This window comes from Pempheris klunzingeri, chromosome 11, assembly GCF_042242105.1.
Source record: "Pempheris klunzingeri isolate RE-2024b chromosome 11, fPemKlu1.hap1, whole genome shotgun sequence".
NCBI classification, from domain to species: domain Eukaryota; kingdom Metazoa; phylum Chordata; class Actinopteri; order Acropomatiformes; family Pempheridae; genus Pempheris; species Pempheris klunzingeri.
In genome coordinates, this window is record NC_092022.1 from 19,952,449 (window position 1) to 19,971,211 (window position 18,763).

General features: G+C 43.3%; 1 protein-coding gene across 1 annotated transcript; it reads right to left on the bottom strand.

The window, feature by feature from the left end:
• Positions 1–7,592: 7,592 nt before the first annotated feature.
• On the bottom strand, positions 7,593–17,927 carry LOC139209319 (uncharacterized; the record flags this gene model as incomplete). Its single annotated transcript, XM_070838968.1, has 8 exons — positions 17,286–17,927; positions 15,493–15,717; positions 13,862–14,011; positions 12,221–12,228; positions 11,637–11,706; positions 11,060–11,528; positions 10,500–10,975; positions 7,593–8,510 (listed from the first exon to the last, which is right to left on the bottom strand). Coding segments are annotated over exons 1-8 (2,958 nt in total), but the record flags the coding sequence as incomplete, so codon positions are not given.
• Between the last annotated feature and the right edge of the window lie 836 nt (positions 17,928–18,763).

Genomic DNA, 18,763 nt, shown 5'->3' on the forward strand with positions numbered 1-18,763 from the left:
ACTGGTTTCACACATTTTATCTTTTTTAAGGAAAGCTATTTATGCAAGACCAAATATATTCTGTGTCTACTCGTTGCGAACAAACTGTCGTGTTATCAGTGTTTCAACTGGAGCATCTTCAGTATTACTGTAGAAACAACAATACTGCCGAAATCCGACTTAAACACAAAGTACTGTGTCTTCTAACGTAGGGGACGGGTCCCTTAAAGGATCATAACGATGGTTTTGCACATTTCTTTCAGTTAATGATAAAGTATTTAAAACTAACCACATTTCACAGCACACTGTAAGTTCTGGCTTGAGAAAGTCAAGGCTTTGTTTAAGTAGGAAAGTTAAAGATTCTTCATTATCATGTTTCCTCAGGGTCCAACAGTAAACACTGTGAGAACAAGATACTAATTAAAACGTGCTTGTACTGTATAAATAATGTATGTTACATAAAAAACCCTTGAAGAAAAGAGAATACATTAAAGAAAATAATAATAGAAATAATGAAGAAACAGTCAAATAATAATTTCACTGTTAATAATAAGAATTAGAGAAGAAAATAAAGAAGTTAGTGTGGAAACAAAAAGATAAGAAACCTAATTCAATTGTAAAAAATGTAATCAGTACCAGCATTGCTGCTGTATTGTGCATAATAATCAAACATAATAATCAAAAAATATTTTACATTGTTCTTGTGGACGACTCTCAGCCCAACAGATGGATCAGTGACCTCAGTGACAAAAAACGGATCACGTTGCCACAGTGAGGAAGACTTAAACTTTCATACTTAGACGAACTTGAACTTTTCCAACCCGACCGGTGGGTCAGAGCCACCTGCTGTGTTTCATTCATTCCCTGTCAGATCAGACATTTTATAAACCAGACAATTAATCAGTTGTTTGAAATAATAATTGTTAGAATAATTGCATGAGTGTAATATCTGTGTTTTGTTTTTTTTTATGACCACTTTTGTAGTCCCTTAAACCACCGACAGTACTGTTCAGGTGTCTCTAAATGACGGTTTTATGGACACTTTATGTTCTTGTTGTTCAAACGGATCATGTTACTGTTACTGAGAGTTAAGATAAGCGGTGCTGCCTTAGGTTTGAATCACTGTTTGACCACACGTCTCTTCACTACATGCAGACATGCAGGCCGCCAGTGAAGTCAGACTGTTGTGGTGTGGTCGACACCTTTACCTCACTGATTGTTCGTTTGGGATGGTTGATTTCTGATGGTGCTATGCTAACGGTGCTGACTTTTCATGTACAGTTGAGTTTTGGTTTTGTCTTTGTATTTTTTACCTCTGCTCTTAATCTGCATCATCTCAAAGTGAACTTTTCTTGTAGGCTGTTGTCATGCTGTGATTTGACTGTTTAAATGTGTTTGTTTGTATGAAATAACTAAGTGATGTAGGGAAGTATTAGGACGATGTACGTCCCGTTTCCTTGGTGAGAACAACTTATCGCACGTCAGAACAAAATGGAGGAAAGTGATTTTTGGGATTCTTACTCAGGCACAACTGAACAGGTGTTGTCTGTTTTTTTTCATTTTATTTTCCTATCTAATTTAGCCAAAAATTTCTTGAAACTTCTAGTTTTTACTTGTTTTATTGCTTTGCTGTGACCAATAAAATACTCATAGATACATGACAGCATGACCTGGATCTCCTTTTTTATAAATAATTTTGTTCATGTAGTTCACTCCGACTGACTCCAAGCTTAGTCATGCTGCAACATCAGTTGATTTTGAAAATAAAATAAAATCTGAGCCACACAATCTTCACTTCAGCTTTTATATACTAAATTATTTTACGTTATTCCTGAAAGCACCTTTATTCAACCACAAGAGGTCAACATTGTTCTCCACTCTGCTGCGGTAAATTGTTTCCCTTGTAGAAGCTCTTGAACGCAGCATTAAAGGCTCCCACCTCTTCAAACTCTTCACTTCTGAGAGTGTGTGACCATTTGTCGTCCCTGCCGGCATTTATAACTGTTACTGTTTACTATTTTTCTACAAGAAATCTACTACAATGGATTCAAAAGTAAGAGTACATAGGTATTATCAGCAAAATATACTTTAGATATCAAAAAGTAAAAGTACTCATGATGCAGAATGACCCGTGTCAGAGTATCCTCGCTGGATCATAATCAATGACACATTAATGTGAAATTAGCACTACTGCTGCCGCTGGTAAAGATGGAGCTATTTTCAGCTACTCTACATACAGCTGGGGTCGCTTAATGGATAATAATATACCACGTATTTTAATTAATAATCTGAATAATGCAAAGTAACTAGTATCTAAAGCTGTTAAAATGTGGTGGAGTAAAAAAACAGTACAAGTACAAGTACCTCAAACGTACTTAAGTACAATACGTGAGTAAATGTAATTATTTACAGTCCACCACAGGAAACAGAAGGTTTTGTCATGTAGTTTAATTTTTTCACCCTCTTTATTAAAAATCTATATACTCTTTATGGTTATAGTGCTATATATAGTGTCACTTTGAGTCTGATGGTGTTTCCCAGGGTTTCAGTATCCTCTCCATCTGAGAAGGTGTGGGACTCTGGTTGGTTGGTTTTACGTCCAGTTTCGTTGCTCCGGGCACCTCCTTTCCTTCCTGAACCAAACGCATCACCTCAGCAAAGGAAAGCTGCTTCACTTCTGTCTCTGCAGACGTTTCAACTGTCTGGTTTCTACTGACATCAGAGTCTGACTCCGAAAGTGTCCTCTGGTCCGCCTGCTCAGCTCCGCCGAAGTCCTTCTGTGTCACTCGGGGAGAAGCAGAACTCCACTGTTTGTAGCAGGTCTGGTCTATCGGCTCCACGAACCTGGTCAGAGGGGAGAGATGAAGATGATGACGATGGTGTTTGTTAAAGTTGAGGCTTGAAGGGGAGAAAACATTCTCTATGACATTAAACTCAAACAGCATGACAGAAATCATGATATAAAAATTAAACCTGATATGTGAAATTAAAAATAATCATACACACCCACTGCTTGTTCATGTAAAATTAGCGATGACCTTTAAAAGTGATTCTTTATATGAAGTAGTGAAACAATTCTTTAAGTAAAAGCAGCAGTAACACAAAGTAAAAATACTCCATTACATATCATTTTTAAAAATGTTACTTTTACATTAAGACCTACAAATACATGTTGATGTATTAACGTGTACGTTTTTAAATCGATTTTACCTTCTTTATATGCATCAATGCATCATGGTGATCAATGTAGTGGACTATCAGTATAAAGTGTTAAGAACAGTACTTGGATAAATGTTCTTTTGTATTTTCCATCACTGTGTATATAATGAGAGGTAAATGGGACCCTGCTGCACCTAAAGAACAATATAATAATAATATATTATTATTATACTTTAATGATTACAAGATAAGAGGGCTGCTCACACTGAAGTGCAAACCTGAGGCATATAGTATTTGAAATACCATCAAGCAAATTTGGTGAATTGTAAAACAACAAGATGTTGTTACACGTTTTTAAATAAATTTACCAGATGAGATGTAACATGTTGATGTTAGTGAGCTTTAGTGGAGGTGGATTAGACAGTCAGGCTAGCTGTTTCCCCCGTTTCCACTCTTTATGCTAAGCAAAGCTAAGATAACCTAAACTAGGCTAAAATAACATAAGATAGTCTAAACTAAACTAAGCTAGGCTAGGCTAGGCTAATCAGAATCAGAATTACTTTAACAATCTATACTAAGATAAGATAACCTAAACTAAGGTAGGCTAACCTAAACTAAGCTAGGCTAGACTAAACTAAACTAAACTAAACTAAGCTAGGCTAGGCTAATCAGAATCAGAATTACTTTAACAATCTATACTAAGATAAGATAACCTAAACTAAGGTAGGCTAAACTAAACTAAGCTAGGCTAGGCTAACCTAAAATAAGCTAGGCTAAGCTAACTGTCTCCAGGCTGCAGTCTCATATTTATCAGTATTCTCATCAAACTGTCTGCAGGAAAGCTATTCAAACCCCAACATGGATAGATTATATTTGGATTATATTTTGAAATTCAGCTCTCTATATTTTTGTTAATATTGTGCACAATCTTTATATCTGTATTTGTATGTATGATACATGATGCATTATGGCATCCTAAGCTACTGCAGTCACTGTAACTGCACACTGACATCAGTACAAATACACCAGAAAATCTGCAGTTCGGTGGCTTCCACTCTGGGTTTGGGATGAATCATAAGATGATTAAACACGTGAGAAAGAACAAGCTGTGTTAAAAAGTATGAAAAGTGTGATTTATTTTACTTTGTTTCTTGTAATAAGTGGGCACTGAAAATCTTTCAAATTACACAATATTTGATGGGAATAAAACGCAGTATTGCTTTAACTGCTCAGGTCATAAATAATTGGATGGATGCAGCTTCATTCACAGACGAATATGTGGTTAATAAATGATTAAAGTGCTGTGAGACACCTGTTATAGAAGAACAGTTTGATGTCCAGCTGTTTGGTTTGGTCCATGTTGCTGCTGCTGCTGTCAAAAGTCTTCAGTCCGTCCTGGAAGCGCAGATCAGCCTCGAAGTTATAAGAGTCAAACCTGAAGAAAACTGCCTCCATCTGAACTCTTTTTTAACTCTGATGTGACTGACAGACATCTGATCAGACCTGAGAGTCACAGAGCAGAAACACTGCAGCAGTTCCGCTATTGTTTTTTTATTTGGCACCAACAAATGTCGCTGAAGAAGGTGAAACAGCTGACTGAGAGCAGGGCTGCAGGCCTGTGGCGCCCCCACCGGTGACACCCAGTACTGCAGCCTATCCTGCACAGATCCTGACATACTGTGGGCATGAAATCAAGTGAAATATTTAACGTATTAAAACTAAATTTTGACCCATAAAAGTTGTAATCAATCTTCAATTGCCACAAATTGACTGCAAAGGAGGACCTGAGGGTTATAGAGATATTAATGATGTTACACCCAGTGTGAAGGTATGACACTCAGTCTGTGTCTTAGCTTAGCACAAAGACTGGAAACAGACAAAATCTGCTTTAATTCAGACAGTATATTCTATAAAAATACATACCAGGAAATAGATTTCCATCAAACAATATATGTGATGCTGATGAAATGCTCACATGCAGTTATGATGGTGTCTATTTGTTGTTTTTTATCTTTTCATCCACAAACCCACTGTGAACTACAGCACGTGTGAATGGAAACGGATTATTCATGAATATCAACAGTGTCAGATCATTCTAACTTGTTTACTGCACCGGCTTCTTTTCTGCTTGTTTTTTGCCACCTTTTCCCCTTTAATGGTATGAAACTGGGTTACGGTGAACTGGGGACCGTCCACTGGGAAGTAGCCCACATTGTTGTGTGTGTGTGTGTGTGTGTGTGTGTTGTGTGTAACAGTGGACATGTGCGGCGAGCAGAAACGTGACACCGTGTGATTGTGTGACTCCCTCAGTTGCTCTGTCTTTGACCAGAGCTGCCGGCGAGAGGAGGCAGGAAATATTTCAGCTCCATCAAAATCTGAGCTTCCATCTTACACGTAGAATCAAAATTTAATATCCACAAAGTCACAAAGTCACAAAGCAAAGAGCTACACTTTGATGAGCAGGCTGCAGTCTATCAGTGACAGTGAAGAGTCACACAATCAGACAGGGAGGGAGAGGGACCGTGCTCCTGACAGGCCAGGAACTCTTATCTTATTAACTACTTAGCAGTTACTTTTCTTTTTTGAGCACGTGACGTAACAGCTGATTACTGCAGAGTAAACACTTTTCTGCAGCTTAAATCAAATAAGGAAGAGGTGCAAGTAAAGACCATTTACCTGTTTGTCAGATCTTAGAGGTTTATTCAATAAAGCATGAGATTATTCTCTACAAAATACCACAAAGGTAATATAAAATCAATTTGTAGTTCATAATATAAGTGCAGAATCAGTTTTACATAAAGTTTAAAACGGTAAATATGAATGAAGCTTCAACATTTGCAACATTGTAGTTTGTAGCAACTGAAATCAAGATCAAGCCCCTCTGAAAGAACAGATGAAAGAAGACACTGAGCTGTAAAGGTTCTCACTGCTCTGCTAAACCTCCCACATACAGTCTACCAGTTCTCCCAGTTCAACCATGACATTTAGCATTCCTCCCCAGTGGCTGTGCAGGAGGATCTGTGTAGCTGCTGGTAGCTGTAGGCCTCCCGTTCACTCACAGTTGGAGTCCGCCGACCCGCTGGCTGGAGGTGAGTATCTGTGTTGGTGGAGTTTGCTCCGGTTGGGCGTTTGTCTCTGGGTGGAGCGAGACGGACGAGCGAAGCAGAAGGTCAAGGTGCTGCTGGAGCTGCAGTCGTAGTTTCCATCCTGGTCAGAGGACGAGAAGAAGGAGGAGTGAGACGAGACACAGACACCTACAAAGAGTCGGTTAAATGATTTACAGCGCAGTGACGGTCTGCTGGAGCTCATTAGGTCTGTAAATATCGATTCTGAGTGATTGAGTAATCTAGAAAAGTCCAGAAAATGGTGAAATAGTGAAAAATGCCCCTCGCACTCAAAGTCACCCCACAGTCTAAAACCCTAAAATACAATGACACAAAACAGACAAATGCAGCAAATCCTTACATCTGAGAAGCAGTAACCAACAAACATTTGGTATTTATGCTTGATAAATAAATTTTAATAGACTAATCAATTAATCGACAGCACTAGAGCTCATCTTCAGTTTAAAATGATTTAACTTGACGGTCAGACCACTGAAATATAACTCTGTTAAGGGAGCAGAGGAGCAGAGGAGCAGAATCGCTTGTTGGCCGGTGCTTCTGGTTTCTGGAGAATCATATCATATCATATCATGGCACTTTGTGGAGCCTCCACCTCCCGTGTGTCCCCAGAGTAAAACTGCACAATGAACAATCCTCCACATGGCTGAAATAACATGTTTATTTTTATTGCTGGTGGTTGTTTCTCAGTCATTGTGTTTCCGAAGCTCCTCCTGATGCTGCTGCAGAAGTTATTGAGCATGCACGGAGGGGGGAGGCTGTGCAGCGTGTGCATGAGCACTGATTAACACTGCGTTAGAGAATCCTCCTGCTCTGATTGGTTGTTTTCATTCAGGCACAGTTCATACTTGCTCATGCGTTCAGGACCACTAGGAGGAGCCAGAGGAAGCTGATTTTTGTGAACCTCAGGTGCTACTGACGGGATAGAGTGACAGTTTCAGCAAATATGACAAAAAGCTATTTCAATAAAAGTGCTTTAACGAAGGCTCTGTTCTCTTTAAGTGTCCCAGAAAGTCATGACAGGGAGTCACTATGCACAGTAACAGCACCCTGAAACTGAAGCAGCTAAACGGAATTCAGCCATCGTTGACTGTATTCTTTACACCTGTATATGTCAAAATGTCTTCTGTAAAAAAGGATTATTATGAACTTCATCTAACTGGCCCTGATGGTGTTTCTGTTATTTTACCCACATCTTTAAACACAAATGGATATGCCTGTCACACTCACCTCTGCTGTGCCCGTGGTGCTCAGGCTGTGTCTGACGCTGTGGTTCAGACTGCTGCCCCTCTCCTCTCTCTGGGTCCGGCTCTCCTCTCTCTGGGTCCGACTCTCCTCTCTCTGGGTCCGACTCTCCTCTCTCTGGGTCCGACTCTCCTCCCTCTGCCTCATGAACCTCTGGTTGACGATCCTCGTCACGCTGTCGTTCCTGTGCAGCGGAGCGGCGGGAGGCCTCGTTGGAACACGCTCCAGGTTCTTCGGACCACTCTTCGTCTTCTGCCCTGACGCCGGCGCCGGTTTCTCTGCCCGGCCGCTCACCCTGCGCAGGAACTCTGTGACCATGCCGTAACGGTTGGCGCCTGCTGATTTGCTGGGAGGCTTGGCACTGCTCAGAGAGCTGTGGGCTTGTCCTGCACCTGCTCTGTGACCGGTCGGACGGGTCCACGAGAGGCCAGTGTGGCTTTGGTGATTCAGGTTCCACAGAGCTCGATCTCTAGAGGTAGAGGAAGATGAGGAAGAGGATGAGGGGAGAGAGGATGCACCGGACGCAGAGTGTCTCCGGTACAGTTTAGGCGATGAGGTGGAGGATCTGGTCCTCTCTACCCTGTCCAGTGAGGTGGAGATGTGGTGAGAGCGGGCCAGGGAGGTGCTCAGGACTCGGGATGGGCTGCTTCTTGCAGTGACTGACCCCTGTGTCCCATCTGTCTGCAGACCAACACTCACCATCTGTGGCTTCATGTGCGTCTGAGTACCTGAGCAGGCCACGTCCACCCACTGCCCCTGTAATCTCTGCCTCCAGCTGGCCGTCATCTCCTTCATGTCGTCGCTCAGGTTCGCTGCTGATCCAAGACAGAGCGGAGAGAAGGAGGTCGGCGGTGTGCACCAGGGAGAGGACGTGTTGACAGATTCCCTGTCTGCGACGGGGCTTTGCTTCAGTTGAGCCAGCTGGACTCTGCGAGCTGATGGTGGGCTGTAGTAGATGCGGCAGGCTGACTTCTCCGGGGCAGTGTGGCTTCTCTCCAGTGACATCTGCTCAAAGTCAAGATCAGGGAAGCTAAGCGGCATGATTAGATGGTCCCACGTCTTAACGGGGTCCTCTCGGTCCAGCTGGGCGGCCTCCTGGCTCAGATAGCACCAGTTCTTCTGTTTACAGCCGTGTGGAGAAAAGTGTCGCCTGAGTCTTTTCCCTTTTGAGCTGCACAATCTGTGAAAACAGCAGGTGATACTTGAGTTATGACCTCGGGAGCAAGATGGACAAGCAGCGAGAGCATGTAGAAACACTGACCTGTCAGCTTCGGGGTGTTGGTCATCATTAAAGATACCACTGACGGCACACTGAGCAAAGAGAGAAAAACACACAGTAGTCAAATCATGGTCACTGACCTTCTAAATCATGTTACTATAATTTCAGCCCCAAACTGAAATATCGATTAAAGGTATTTTCTATTTTCTCTGATGTTCATGTGAAATGTGACACACGTCCTCAAGATGAATATTGTTTTAATTTTAATATTGCATTAATAACCTTAACTTTTCACCTTGTGCCCTTATCGGGTCAAAATTTAAATTCATCCAACATTTTGGTTTACAACTACGTATCTGCTAATCTAACAGCATTCCCATCACCCTCTGCTGTACTTTGTCTTTAGCACGCTGACACGGTGAACTAAGGCGGTGAACATGCCAAACATAATGCTGTGTTCATGTCAAATGGGACGGTTTATGACCTGCGAGTCATCCGGAGGTTTGTACAGAGTGAGGTTGTGTGAGGATCAAAATACTGTACACTGACATTACAACACCATTAACATAACAACAATAAATTTAGGTTTAATTATATTGAACAACAGACTTCAGCTGATGTGGGGCGTCCATATTTGATGATTTTTCAGGCCCTTCAGTATAATTGATCCAACGGAGAGTTTTCAGAAAATTTTCCCAGTCACATCTACATGGATGTAGGATGGATGGATGGATGTTGACTTCAACAACTTAAGTCAAGCACTTGTGGTTATGATAACTCTTATACCCCCAGAAAGCTGCTTCAGCATGTTAGCGCTGCCACCTTGACCACATTACCGAGCTTTTATCTCAAAGCATTGCAGCGTTTTAGCACAGCCGCACAGAGCATGGCTGTAGACTCTGAGTCTTGTTTTTTCATGGCATACAAAGTGTGGCTCTGAGGAAAGGAGGGATTACAGTCTAGTCAGTGGGGTAAGGATGAAAAAACAACTATTAAAGAAATAAATCCGACCCTGCAAAGCAGATCTCAGCAACAGTTCAGTGGCAACAACTCAAATGTGAGATTACATTCCTTATCTTAACCTGCATTTGACCGAACAGGTGGAAATAATAAAAGAGGAGCTGTATGTTCAAAGAATCTACATTCACGCACCGGGTCTGAGCGATGCAGAGAAACAGTCGCGAGTTTTCATGCAGCAGATTTGAACATGCCTGCCCTGTTTGGCTGCAGCCCCTACAAGAGATTAGCCTAAATACTCTGGCATGAGTCTTTTCATGACGCCTGTTGAACCGAATGCCAGGAGGACGTGTGTCTGGGGAGACAGATCATCAGCAGGACTTCCTCACACACAGCAGGAGGGGGGTGAACACATGCCTGAAGGGTAAACACCATTTTTCTTTACCTCAGCTGCCTTTCCGTCCGTGGCCTTGGCCTCACTGTCATATTCAAACTGCTCATCCCGAAGCTCTGCACCCAGGCCTTGCAACAACTCCCGCAGAACAGACAAGGTTTTCTCTTTAGCCTGAATAAAAAAGAAAATCCAGATATATTCAGATATTCAACATGTGTACTTTAGCCTTAAAAAACAAACACACACACAATGTGCTTTATATTTTCACCTCTTTTCCCTCCAGCTCTGGTCCTTTAACTTGAATCCACTGATGGAGGATCCACAGAATCTGCAAGGACAGTCGCATTTTTGGGTCCCTGCAGCTATGGATGAGGTCCCATTGGAAGGAAGTTGCTTGTCGGGTTTGTTTTTCTCTCTCCTTAACCTCCGCGGTGCGCAGGTCTTCTACATGCTCCTGCTTACTTAGAGCGTCCGCATCATGAACTCCAGAGAGGAATGAGAAAGAATCCCATCTCAGAGAATGTCCGTCCTTGTGAAGGGAGAGTTTCCCTAAATCTTCTCCGGTCAGAAGCGTCTCCACCCTCCTGATGAAAGCCAACAGCATTGCCTGTAGAAGCTCCAAAGCCTCATTCAAAGGCCCCGGTAGGGATAGCTTCTGCACCTTGCCGTTCAAGTCCGCCTCTGACGGAGAGGTAAAAACACATGAGGGAGATGAGCAGTGGCCATTTTTTGGCGGTGCCATCAGGAGCTGGATGGCTGAACCCAAAATGCAGGAATGATCTCTGAGAGCCAGAAGAGTCTCGTAGTCTTTCACTGTCAGTCCTTTGTGACCTCTGTCTACTTTTCTGTTGTTATCACTCTCAGGAGTGTCTGAAGGGTCCCACTCGCCACCCACAGGACCTTCTCGAGTAATATGACAGGACGTAATCGTTTCTTCACGCTGTGATTGGTCGCAAAGCAAAGATGCCTCAACATCACTTTTACCTTTTTCTGCCTCCTCATCTGGACCCCGCTCATACATTGTGCATCCTACTTTCAAGCTTGGCTCCCCTCCCTCTCTGTCCTTTGCCGACGTGGAAGCTGACAGATTTTCCTCCATCACATCTTCTTCCTCTTCCTCTCCTCCTCTTCCCAGTTTCTCTCTCAGGTCGCCCATTTCTGCTCGCAGTCCACGGTTCTCCACCTCCAGTTCAACGATGCGCCGGCTCAGGAGTGTGGCCTCCTCCTCCACCAGTTTCAAATGAACTTTGACCTCTGCCTCTCTGGTGTGGGCGGAGTTCTGTTTGCCTTCAGGGGATTGGGTGGCGTCTATGTCGCCATAGGCGGAGTGGTATTTGGCCAGCTCCTCGCGCATGGCCTCACTCTCTGATACCAACTTGGTGAGCTTCTTGCACATGAGAGCTAATTCCTCTTTGGCAAAGTGGAGTTGGCACCTCAGGTCGGCACTGTCATCCTTTTGGCAAACAAACAATGAAAATCATTCTGATGAGGATGATAAATACTGCAACATGCAATCTGCCATTGGTGCAGCCACATCTGAAATCAGACATGAATTACAAACCTCAATCTGTTGGGAGAGCCTTTTCTCGGCCTTACTGACTGTTGATCGGTTGATTCTCTTCTTCATTGAGCTCTAAGGAACAAAAACATGGCAAAGAGTCAATCAAGGGTCTAAGAAAAACAATATTTGGGCCAAAAACAGATCCAACTGAGCAACGTATCACTGATGAGCCATTTTAAAAAGTCATGTGCATTATTTTAGATGCTTCAGTTTCCGTCCTGCACCTGCTCAACTTCTGGCTTCTATGATATACAGCACATGACAACTTTAGCTGTATGGAGACCTCAGTGAAATCAATCTTAGCTGGATTCCTCAATATACAAAATTTCTTGTAGTTCAATAAGAAAATCGATACCGTTTTCACATTTGTCCATTCAGTATGAAGCTACAGCCAGGCGGCACTTAGCTTGGCTTAGCATAAAGACAGTAAACAGCTAGCTTGGCTCTCTTCAAGGTAACAAAAAACGCTGGCCAGAATCTCTAAAGCTCACTAATTGAGATGTTACATCCTGTTTGTTTACACCATCAGTTTGTGCTCTGTAGGGGGTTATGTGCCAGGCTATTTCTTAGCTGGGTGCGGTTACTTCCTGGACTCTTTTTGACCGCAAACTGCTATTTTTTGTATAGTTTTAGCAAACAAGACATAACGATGTAATCAGTGAGCTTCAGACGCGCAGGTCTGCAGACTTCGTCACTATAGCTGTCTCTCCCTGTTTTCAGTCTTTATGCTAAGCTACGCTAACCAGCTGCTGGCTTTAGCTTCGTGTTGAATGGGCAAATATGAGCGGGGTATCAATCTTCTCATCTAACTCTCAGCAAGCGAGGGAATGAGTGCATTTCCAAGAATGTCAAACTATTCCTTTAGATGAACATATTTTAAAACTTTCATTACGGCCTCATGCTGCTTTCAGAGATCAGATTCTCGTGTGCTCCCCTTCTCTACACCACTGAGTTTATTTGTGAATCTGAGCATGACAGGAATGTAAGCTTCTGTCTAGCAGCATTGTCTCGCTCCTAGACACGAGACAGCAAGTCACAGCGTTAATAATAGTGGTCATCTACAGGCTACAAGTGGACATAAGGAGCGTTTTACAGTCTTCTCAGTTCAAGGTCAGTGGGCCTCCAGGCTGTACTAACACATGCATAATGAAAATGAGTCCAGTCCAGTTTTTGTTTTTTTACAGCAAGTCTTATGCTTTCATTATTGTTCGCTGTGGCCTGACAGTATCACGTTACCATTCACGTCCCACAAACAGGGTCACTGACAGCCCAGCTGCAGTGTGAGTCTCTGCAATGTTCATCCTCCTTCACATCCATCTAGACTGTGGTTTGTGCCCCTAGATTAAGTAATCTAAGTGGATTTCCCTGTTGGGATCAGAGGGACTAGCGGGACTAGACTGAACTAGTGCCAAAGCACCGAATCCTGGATTAAGCCAAACACGTGTCACTGAAGTGCACGATCGTTAACACAGGAGACATCAAGGCAGGAGGGCCCACGAGAATACAAGGTGGATTGGAAGTTCACTGTTCACTGGGTGTGGTGGCCACCATTTGATAAAAGCATGTGCAGGAATGATTGTAGGTCAGTGTGTCGACGCACAAACACTCGCCTTTGCGAATGCCATAATACAAGCTGATCCAGATTTAGCCTAGCTTAACAGAAGCAGAAAGAGAGAAAGCGAGGGAGAGTCTATTTTCGTAATCTCTCACACCCTCTCTCCCTTTTCTCTGTCCGCCCAGCTGAAGATATCAGCTGTGCTGTGGAGTTCAGGCTTCAGCATACCAGGCTGCTTCACCCATCCCAGGCACCAGGCAGCTGCTGGGCATGCCCTCCTCTCATATCATTGATCTGCACCAGGGTCATGTGTCACCTGACATCAGGGTGACAGAGGGATGAGGGGGACAACTGGCTGGGATGGGTGCAGCTGTGTAGCAGCAGAAATGGAGCAGAGGATTCCTGACCAGAGAGATGGAGGCAGCTTATGTTTCTGTCAAGGTTTAGGCTGCATGTCGAGAACCAATACACAGATTTATTAAAGAGCCCCTCCACACATGTTTTAAAACATCTCAAAACTCTCATTTGAGTAATACATTTGTGAGTGTGATGTGTTTTTTCCACAAAAGAATCAATGACATCTGGCACATCAGTGAGGATCAAACATCTAAGTGAAGTAATGTTAAGCAAATCAGGTTTTTGTTGTGTTTTAATGTCACACCTCTCTCACTTTCTCCACCTCCGCCTGCAACACCTGCTTGGCCACTTCCAATTCCTGTGTCTTCTCAAGCAGCGCCACATTTTCCCACTCCAACTGGGAGTTCTTCTTCTGCACCACCTCCAGCTCGTTACACAGCCGGAAGGACACACTCTTTGCAACCTGTAGGGAGAGCCAACAGCAGGTTACTGTAGCTCCAGTCATGGACAGCGTATCAGACAGTGGGCACCTGAGCACAGACAAGTAAAAGGCCACCCACCCCCTGAAAGAGACAACCACACACAGACACATCGTTTGTGATTGTTTTGAGTCTCTTTGTGACTATTTTGCACCTGTTTCTCATAGTTTTGTTTCGTTTAATTCGTTTTTGCATTTGCAATGGGACTGAGGCCTTCTGATCAGTTGGTAGACTGCTTGGCCGATGTGCTGTCGTACAACCAAATTCTCACTGGTTGAACAATTGCTGGTGTTACTTTCATAAGAAGAAAAGCACTTCTTGAAGCATAATTTTATAACGCTGCTATACTGTAATTCATCACTGATGGGGGACTGGTAAGGAGTGATTGATATATAGAGAATAAGGATACGGAGCAGAGGAAGAAAACATGCATAGGTACATGTTTTCTTCTTAACGGTGGCTTAATTCTCTAGTGTTAAACTAACTGACCTGCTCCCCCATCGACCAATCAATTGGTTAAAGAATGAGTAAAATTTCAGTCGACCAAGATTTTCTTTGGTTTACTACGGTCCCAAAGTCTATGTGGTAATTTAGTGTCTGTTTCTGATCATTTTGTGTCTCTTTGTAGTTGTTTGTCTAGTTTTAGTCCCATTTTGCTCTTTTTTGTATTCATTCAAGGTTAACTTCAACACAGCCCCCTCACCTTATTTGTCTCCAATCAGGCAAAGTAAAGTGCTGTAGAGAAAATCTTTTGGCCCTTGTTACTCTAATGGACATTATTTTGTGACTGCAGCACGCTCTCTGCAGCAGTTGGTTTGGCTAAAGCTGAGAGACTTTACAAGGAAATGCTTGTGACTGGAATTCACCATAGGAGTCGATGAGGGGGTGAGTGGGTGAGGGAGTGAGGGGGAGGCTGTTGGGAATCCTACACCACCCACACACCTCAAAAGAAACAAGAGTCTGGCTGCCACCACAGGGTCTCGTTTAACAGCAGAGTGATCAACCTGCTATGATTCTGATAGGGATTACTGTGCTTTTATGTTTCCTACTCACGGAGAACAACTCACCACATAATTACACCATGGTATGACAAAAATATAAACAGGATGCATGATGAAGACATTTCCAACTAATGAAATGTTTGCGGCGCTGACAAACAGCAGGGAGTGTTTTACAGCACAGTGACCAGCCGTGACTGATTACAGTCCTTCAGTGAGTATGAACAACACGATCACGGCTCTGTGTGCTCACATGAGTGGAAGGTTTGTGGGACTGACAGAAAATGTTCACTTTGATGCTGGAATACTGGAACAGCAGTGATTCAGTCAAAAGCCAATTTGGGAGTTTTGACTGTTTGTTGGTGGTGAGTGAGTTTAACAAGACCACACGATCACACACATGCAGATGATAGGGAGGTGGAGGAGGAGGAGGAGGAGGAAGAGGAGAAACCGTGAGGACTTGTGACCTTGATGTCGTGCTCCAAGCTCCTGACCAGCTCCCCGTCCACCTGACCCGTCTGAGCCACTCGGATGCTGCGGCGCTCGGCCTTGCGGAGGCGGTACTGGAGGATGCGGCAGGTCTTGTTGGCCTGCTCCAGCTGCAGCCGCAGCTCCTGCAGCTGGTACACCTCCTCCTCCTGGAACATGTCGCGCATTTCCAGCATCTCACAGCGAAGCTCCTCCACTTCATCCTGGACAAACAACACAGAGACACAACTGTGGAGGAGCAGGAACACATCTCCTTTATACCTACGTCATCTCTTATATTACAGGGATGTATCTGGGTCAAAGTCCCAGTGGATGGTTCAGTAATCGCTTTAACCCCTTAATTATGTTTATAGGGGACAGATCTCAAACACTGATTAATGATAATTATGATGGGTATGATTACACTTCCAAATCATTGGAAAGAGGACATGAGGAAAGAGCTAAAACTCTGTCTGTAAAAGGGTAATTAAAAAAGTAGATACATGAATTTATGCTCAGTAGATTTAAGGACAACTGATTTTACACATCAGCGTCTGATTACAGGTGTAAACTGCAGCACATGAGTGAAAACATTGAACTGAGCTGTTTGTGCCTCCAGAAGGAGCTGCAGGAAGTCTGAGGACTAAAAGTTTGAAAAAGAAAAAAATCTGGAGGTATGACATTACAGAGAAGTGAGTTTACCAGACCTCAGGCTGGCAGCTCAAAGCTACATTAGCCGCTACTAGCCTGATGTACAGGAATAGTAGTAAAGTTGCATTGTGGGTAATGTAGGCACCAGGTTTAAGGAAGAAGAATGGGTGGAATGAAAAAGGAAAATAAAAAAAGTTTGGATTTCCATGTGGAACTTTTTTTGGCCTACATATATATATATATATATATATATATATATATATAAAATCTTGACCCTATTCAGTGCATTAAATTCTATCTAACAGCCACCTGTAAATGTGACAGATTGTCTTTATATTATTGACTCCCCTTATTTTTATTTACTACATTCATTTCAAATATGATTATAAAGAAACCTCGTCTTCTTTTACTTCCTTTTCTTCTTCAAACAAAGCTGCTACCCAGTTGCATTATGGGGAATGTAGGATCCAGTCTTTTTACACTGCAGGTCAGGATTTCACTCAGCCCCTGGTGCTTCAGTTTTAAACTTTCTCTCTTTCTATCCCACAGCTTTATAAAAGTGCCATACTAAATCACTGGAGTTAATCTTTTAAATGCCAAAAAACTAAATAAACCCCCCGTCTGTCCCCTTTTTTAAATTAAACTCCTAACTCACTCTTCTTACTGTAAAAACAACATAACCCTCAAGTGACATGGCACCTATTTATATTAGGCGAGTCTCACACATTATGTGGCAAGAACAGCAGTATCTGTCCCAGTCTGCAGTCACAGCAACAACTGATGTGTGTTTGTCTTATTTCTAACAGGTCTTCCATTTGCCAGTTTTATGTCAATGTAACATGGGAAGCGCTATTGACGATGTCACAGATCATTTGTGCCAAAAGTGACTCTTGACTTGTGATTCTTGCACGAGAGCTTCCCCTCTCTTGTCCTGCGGTCTCTAATGAAGACTGACAGCAGCATTTACAGAAAATCGGCTCTAGTATTTAGAGCCTGAGGGCCTCTTAGGGATCCCACACAGAGAAGCAACACACAGCATGTAATTAGGTAGAAATTCACACGCAAACCACCTGGATATCATGCAAAGCGGATTAAAGAAATTGAATCAAACTAAATTAAATTCAAACCAAATTGGACTTACTTTCAAATACTCGTTCTCTGATCTTAAATCCTCCACCTCCTTGACAAGGTCCTCGGTTGTCTCTGCCATCATGAGATCTATAAATGACCCCGAGGAGTTGAACAAACCGAGCCCCCCTCCAGCAGCATCAGACTGGGGGGCGCAGGGGTCTCTGGCTGCCTTTGCGCACGGTTTGCCGTCGCCTCTGTCCTCGCTGTCCGGGCTCATATAAACTCTGCCGTCTATCCAGCTTAATTCATTGTCGCAGCTCGGAGAGTCGCGCTTGTTGCCCTCGGAGGGGCAGTCGGATATTTCTGAGCTGCTGTCTGAAGAGGACAGTTTCCCCGACAGGCAGCCGGAGTCTTTGCTCAGGTCCTCTGAAGCGTTGCTGGCGTCCGACAGCTTCCTCTGCGCGCCGGGGCTCCTCTGGCCCTCCACGGCCACACTTAGGGACACTTTCCCCGATCGTTTTCCCTGCAGTCCCGCCGACTTCACCTCCTTCCCCGTGTCACACTGACCCCACTGCGCGTCTCTGGAGAAGGAGCCGCTCTGGACATCTCTAGGAGGCGGATCTTTCTTCTTCTTCTGGACAGAAACCTGCTGGTGCGTCCTGGGTTGTTTCTGGCCCCGGAGCGCAGACTTTGCGCTCTTGTCCCCGTTCATCCCGACTCTTCCTCTTACGATTTCAGGTGGGGAAAAAAAACTTCTTCAGCTTTTTTTCAGCTCAAGATGATCATGATGTTTCCACAAATATGCTGAAGGGTCCAGATGTCCGCAGCTCACAGCGCAGTGAGGAGACCCGGCTGACTGTTCTCCATCCTGAGGACTGAAACTTTGTCATAACACTCCCAGAGGAGGAGCGCAGACAGACAGATTGACTCATGCAGTTTATTAATGACTTCCGATCAGCGCCTTCAAAATAAAACTCTTTCATTGAAAATGCTCTGTGCTTTCTTAAATGTGTCCAGTCTTGCGGTCCGAACCCTCTCTGTTTGGATAAAGCTTGTTATCAAATGACTGTAGCACATGTCCCAGAAGTTAATGTGCCAAAATACCAGTAATTTAGAAGGATTAATAGAAAAACTATTTTTTTATGCCAATCTTTAAAACGCTACTTCTCATGTAGGCGAGATGACCTTTAAGCTTTTATTTTAAAAATCTACATCTTTTCCGGTCTTGCGGCCCCATTTCCCACTTTCTCATTTGGAAATGTGACAAACAGTTAAACCATTTATCCCTCAGAACATCCAACTATTTATTTACACAATCAGCAGCTTGATTAAAACTTGATTACTTGGCTGATCTCAAAAGAGTCAAAAACTGTTTTACTCTGCACGTCAACAGATCCCACAAGTTCACATTATCACTTTGAATGGGATTCTTTTTAGGTTTCAGATGTTTCATTTTGAATTAAATCTGTAAATTGTAAATGGTGTTTAGGATTATGTGTAAACACGTGTGAAGCTGCCACCTTGTGGATCCCACAAGCACTGCTGTAT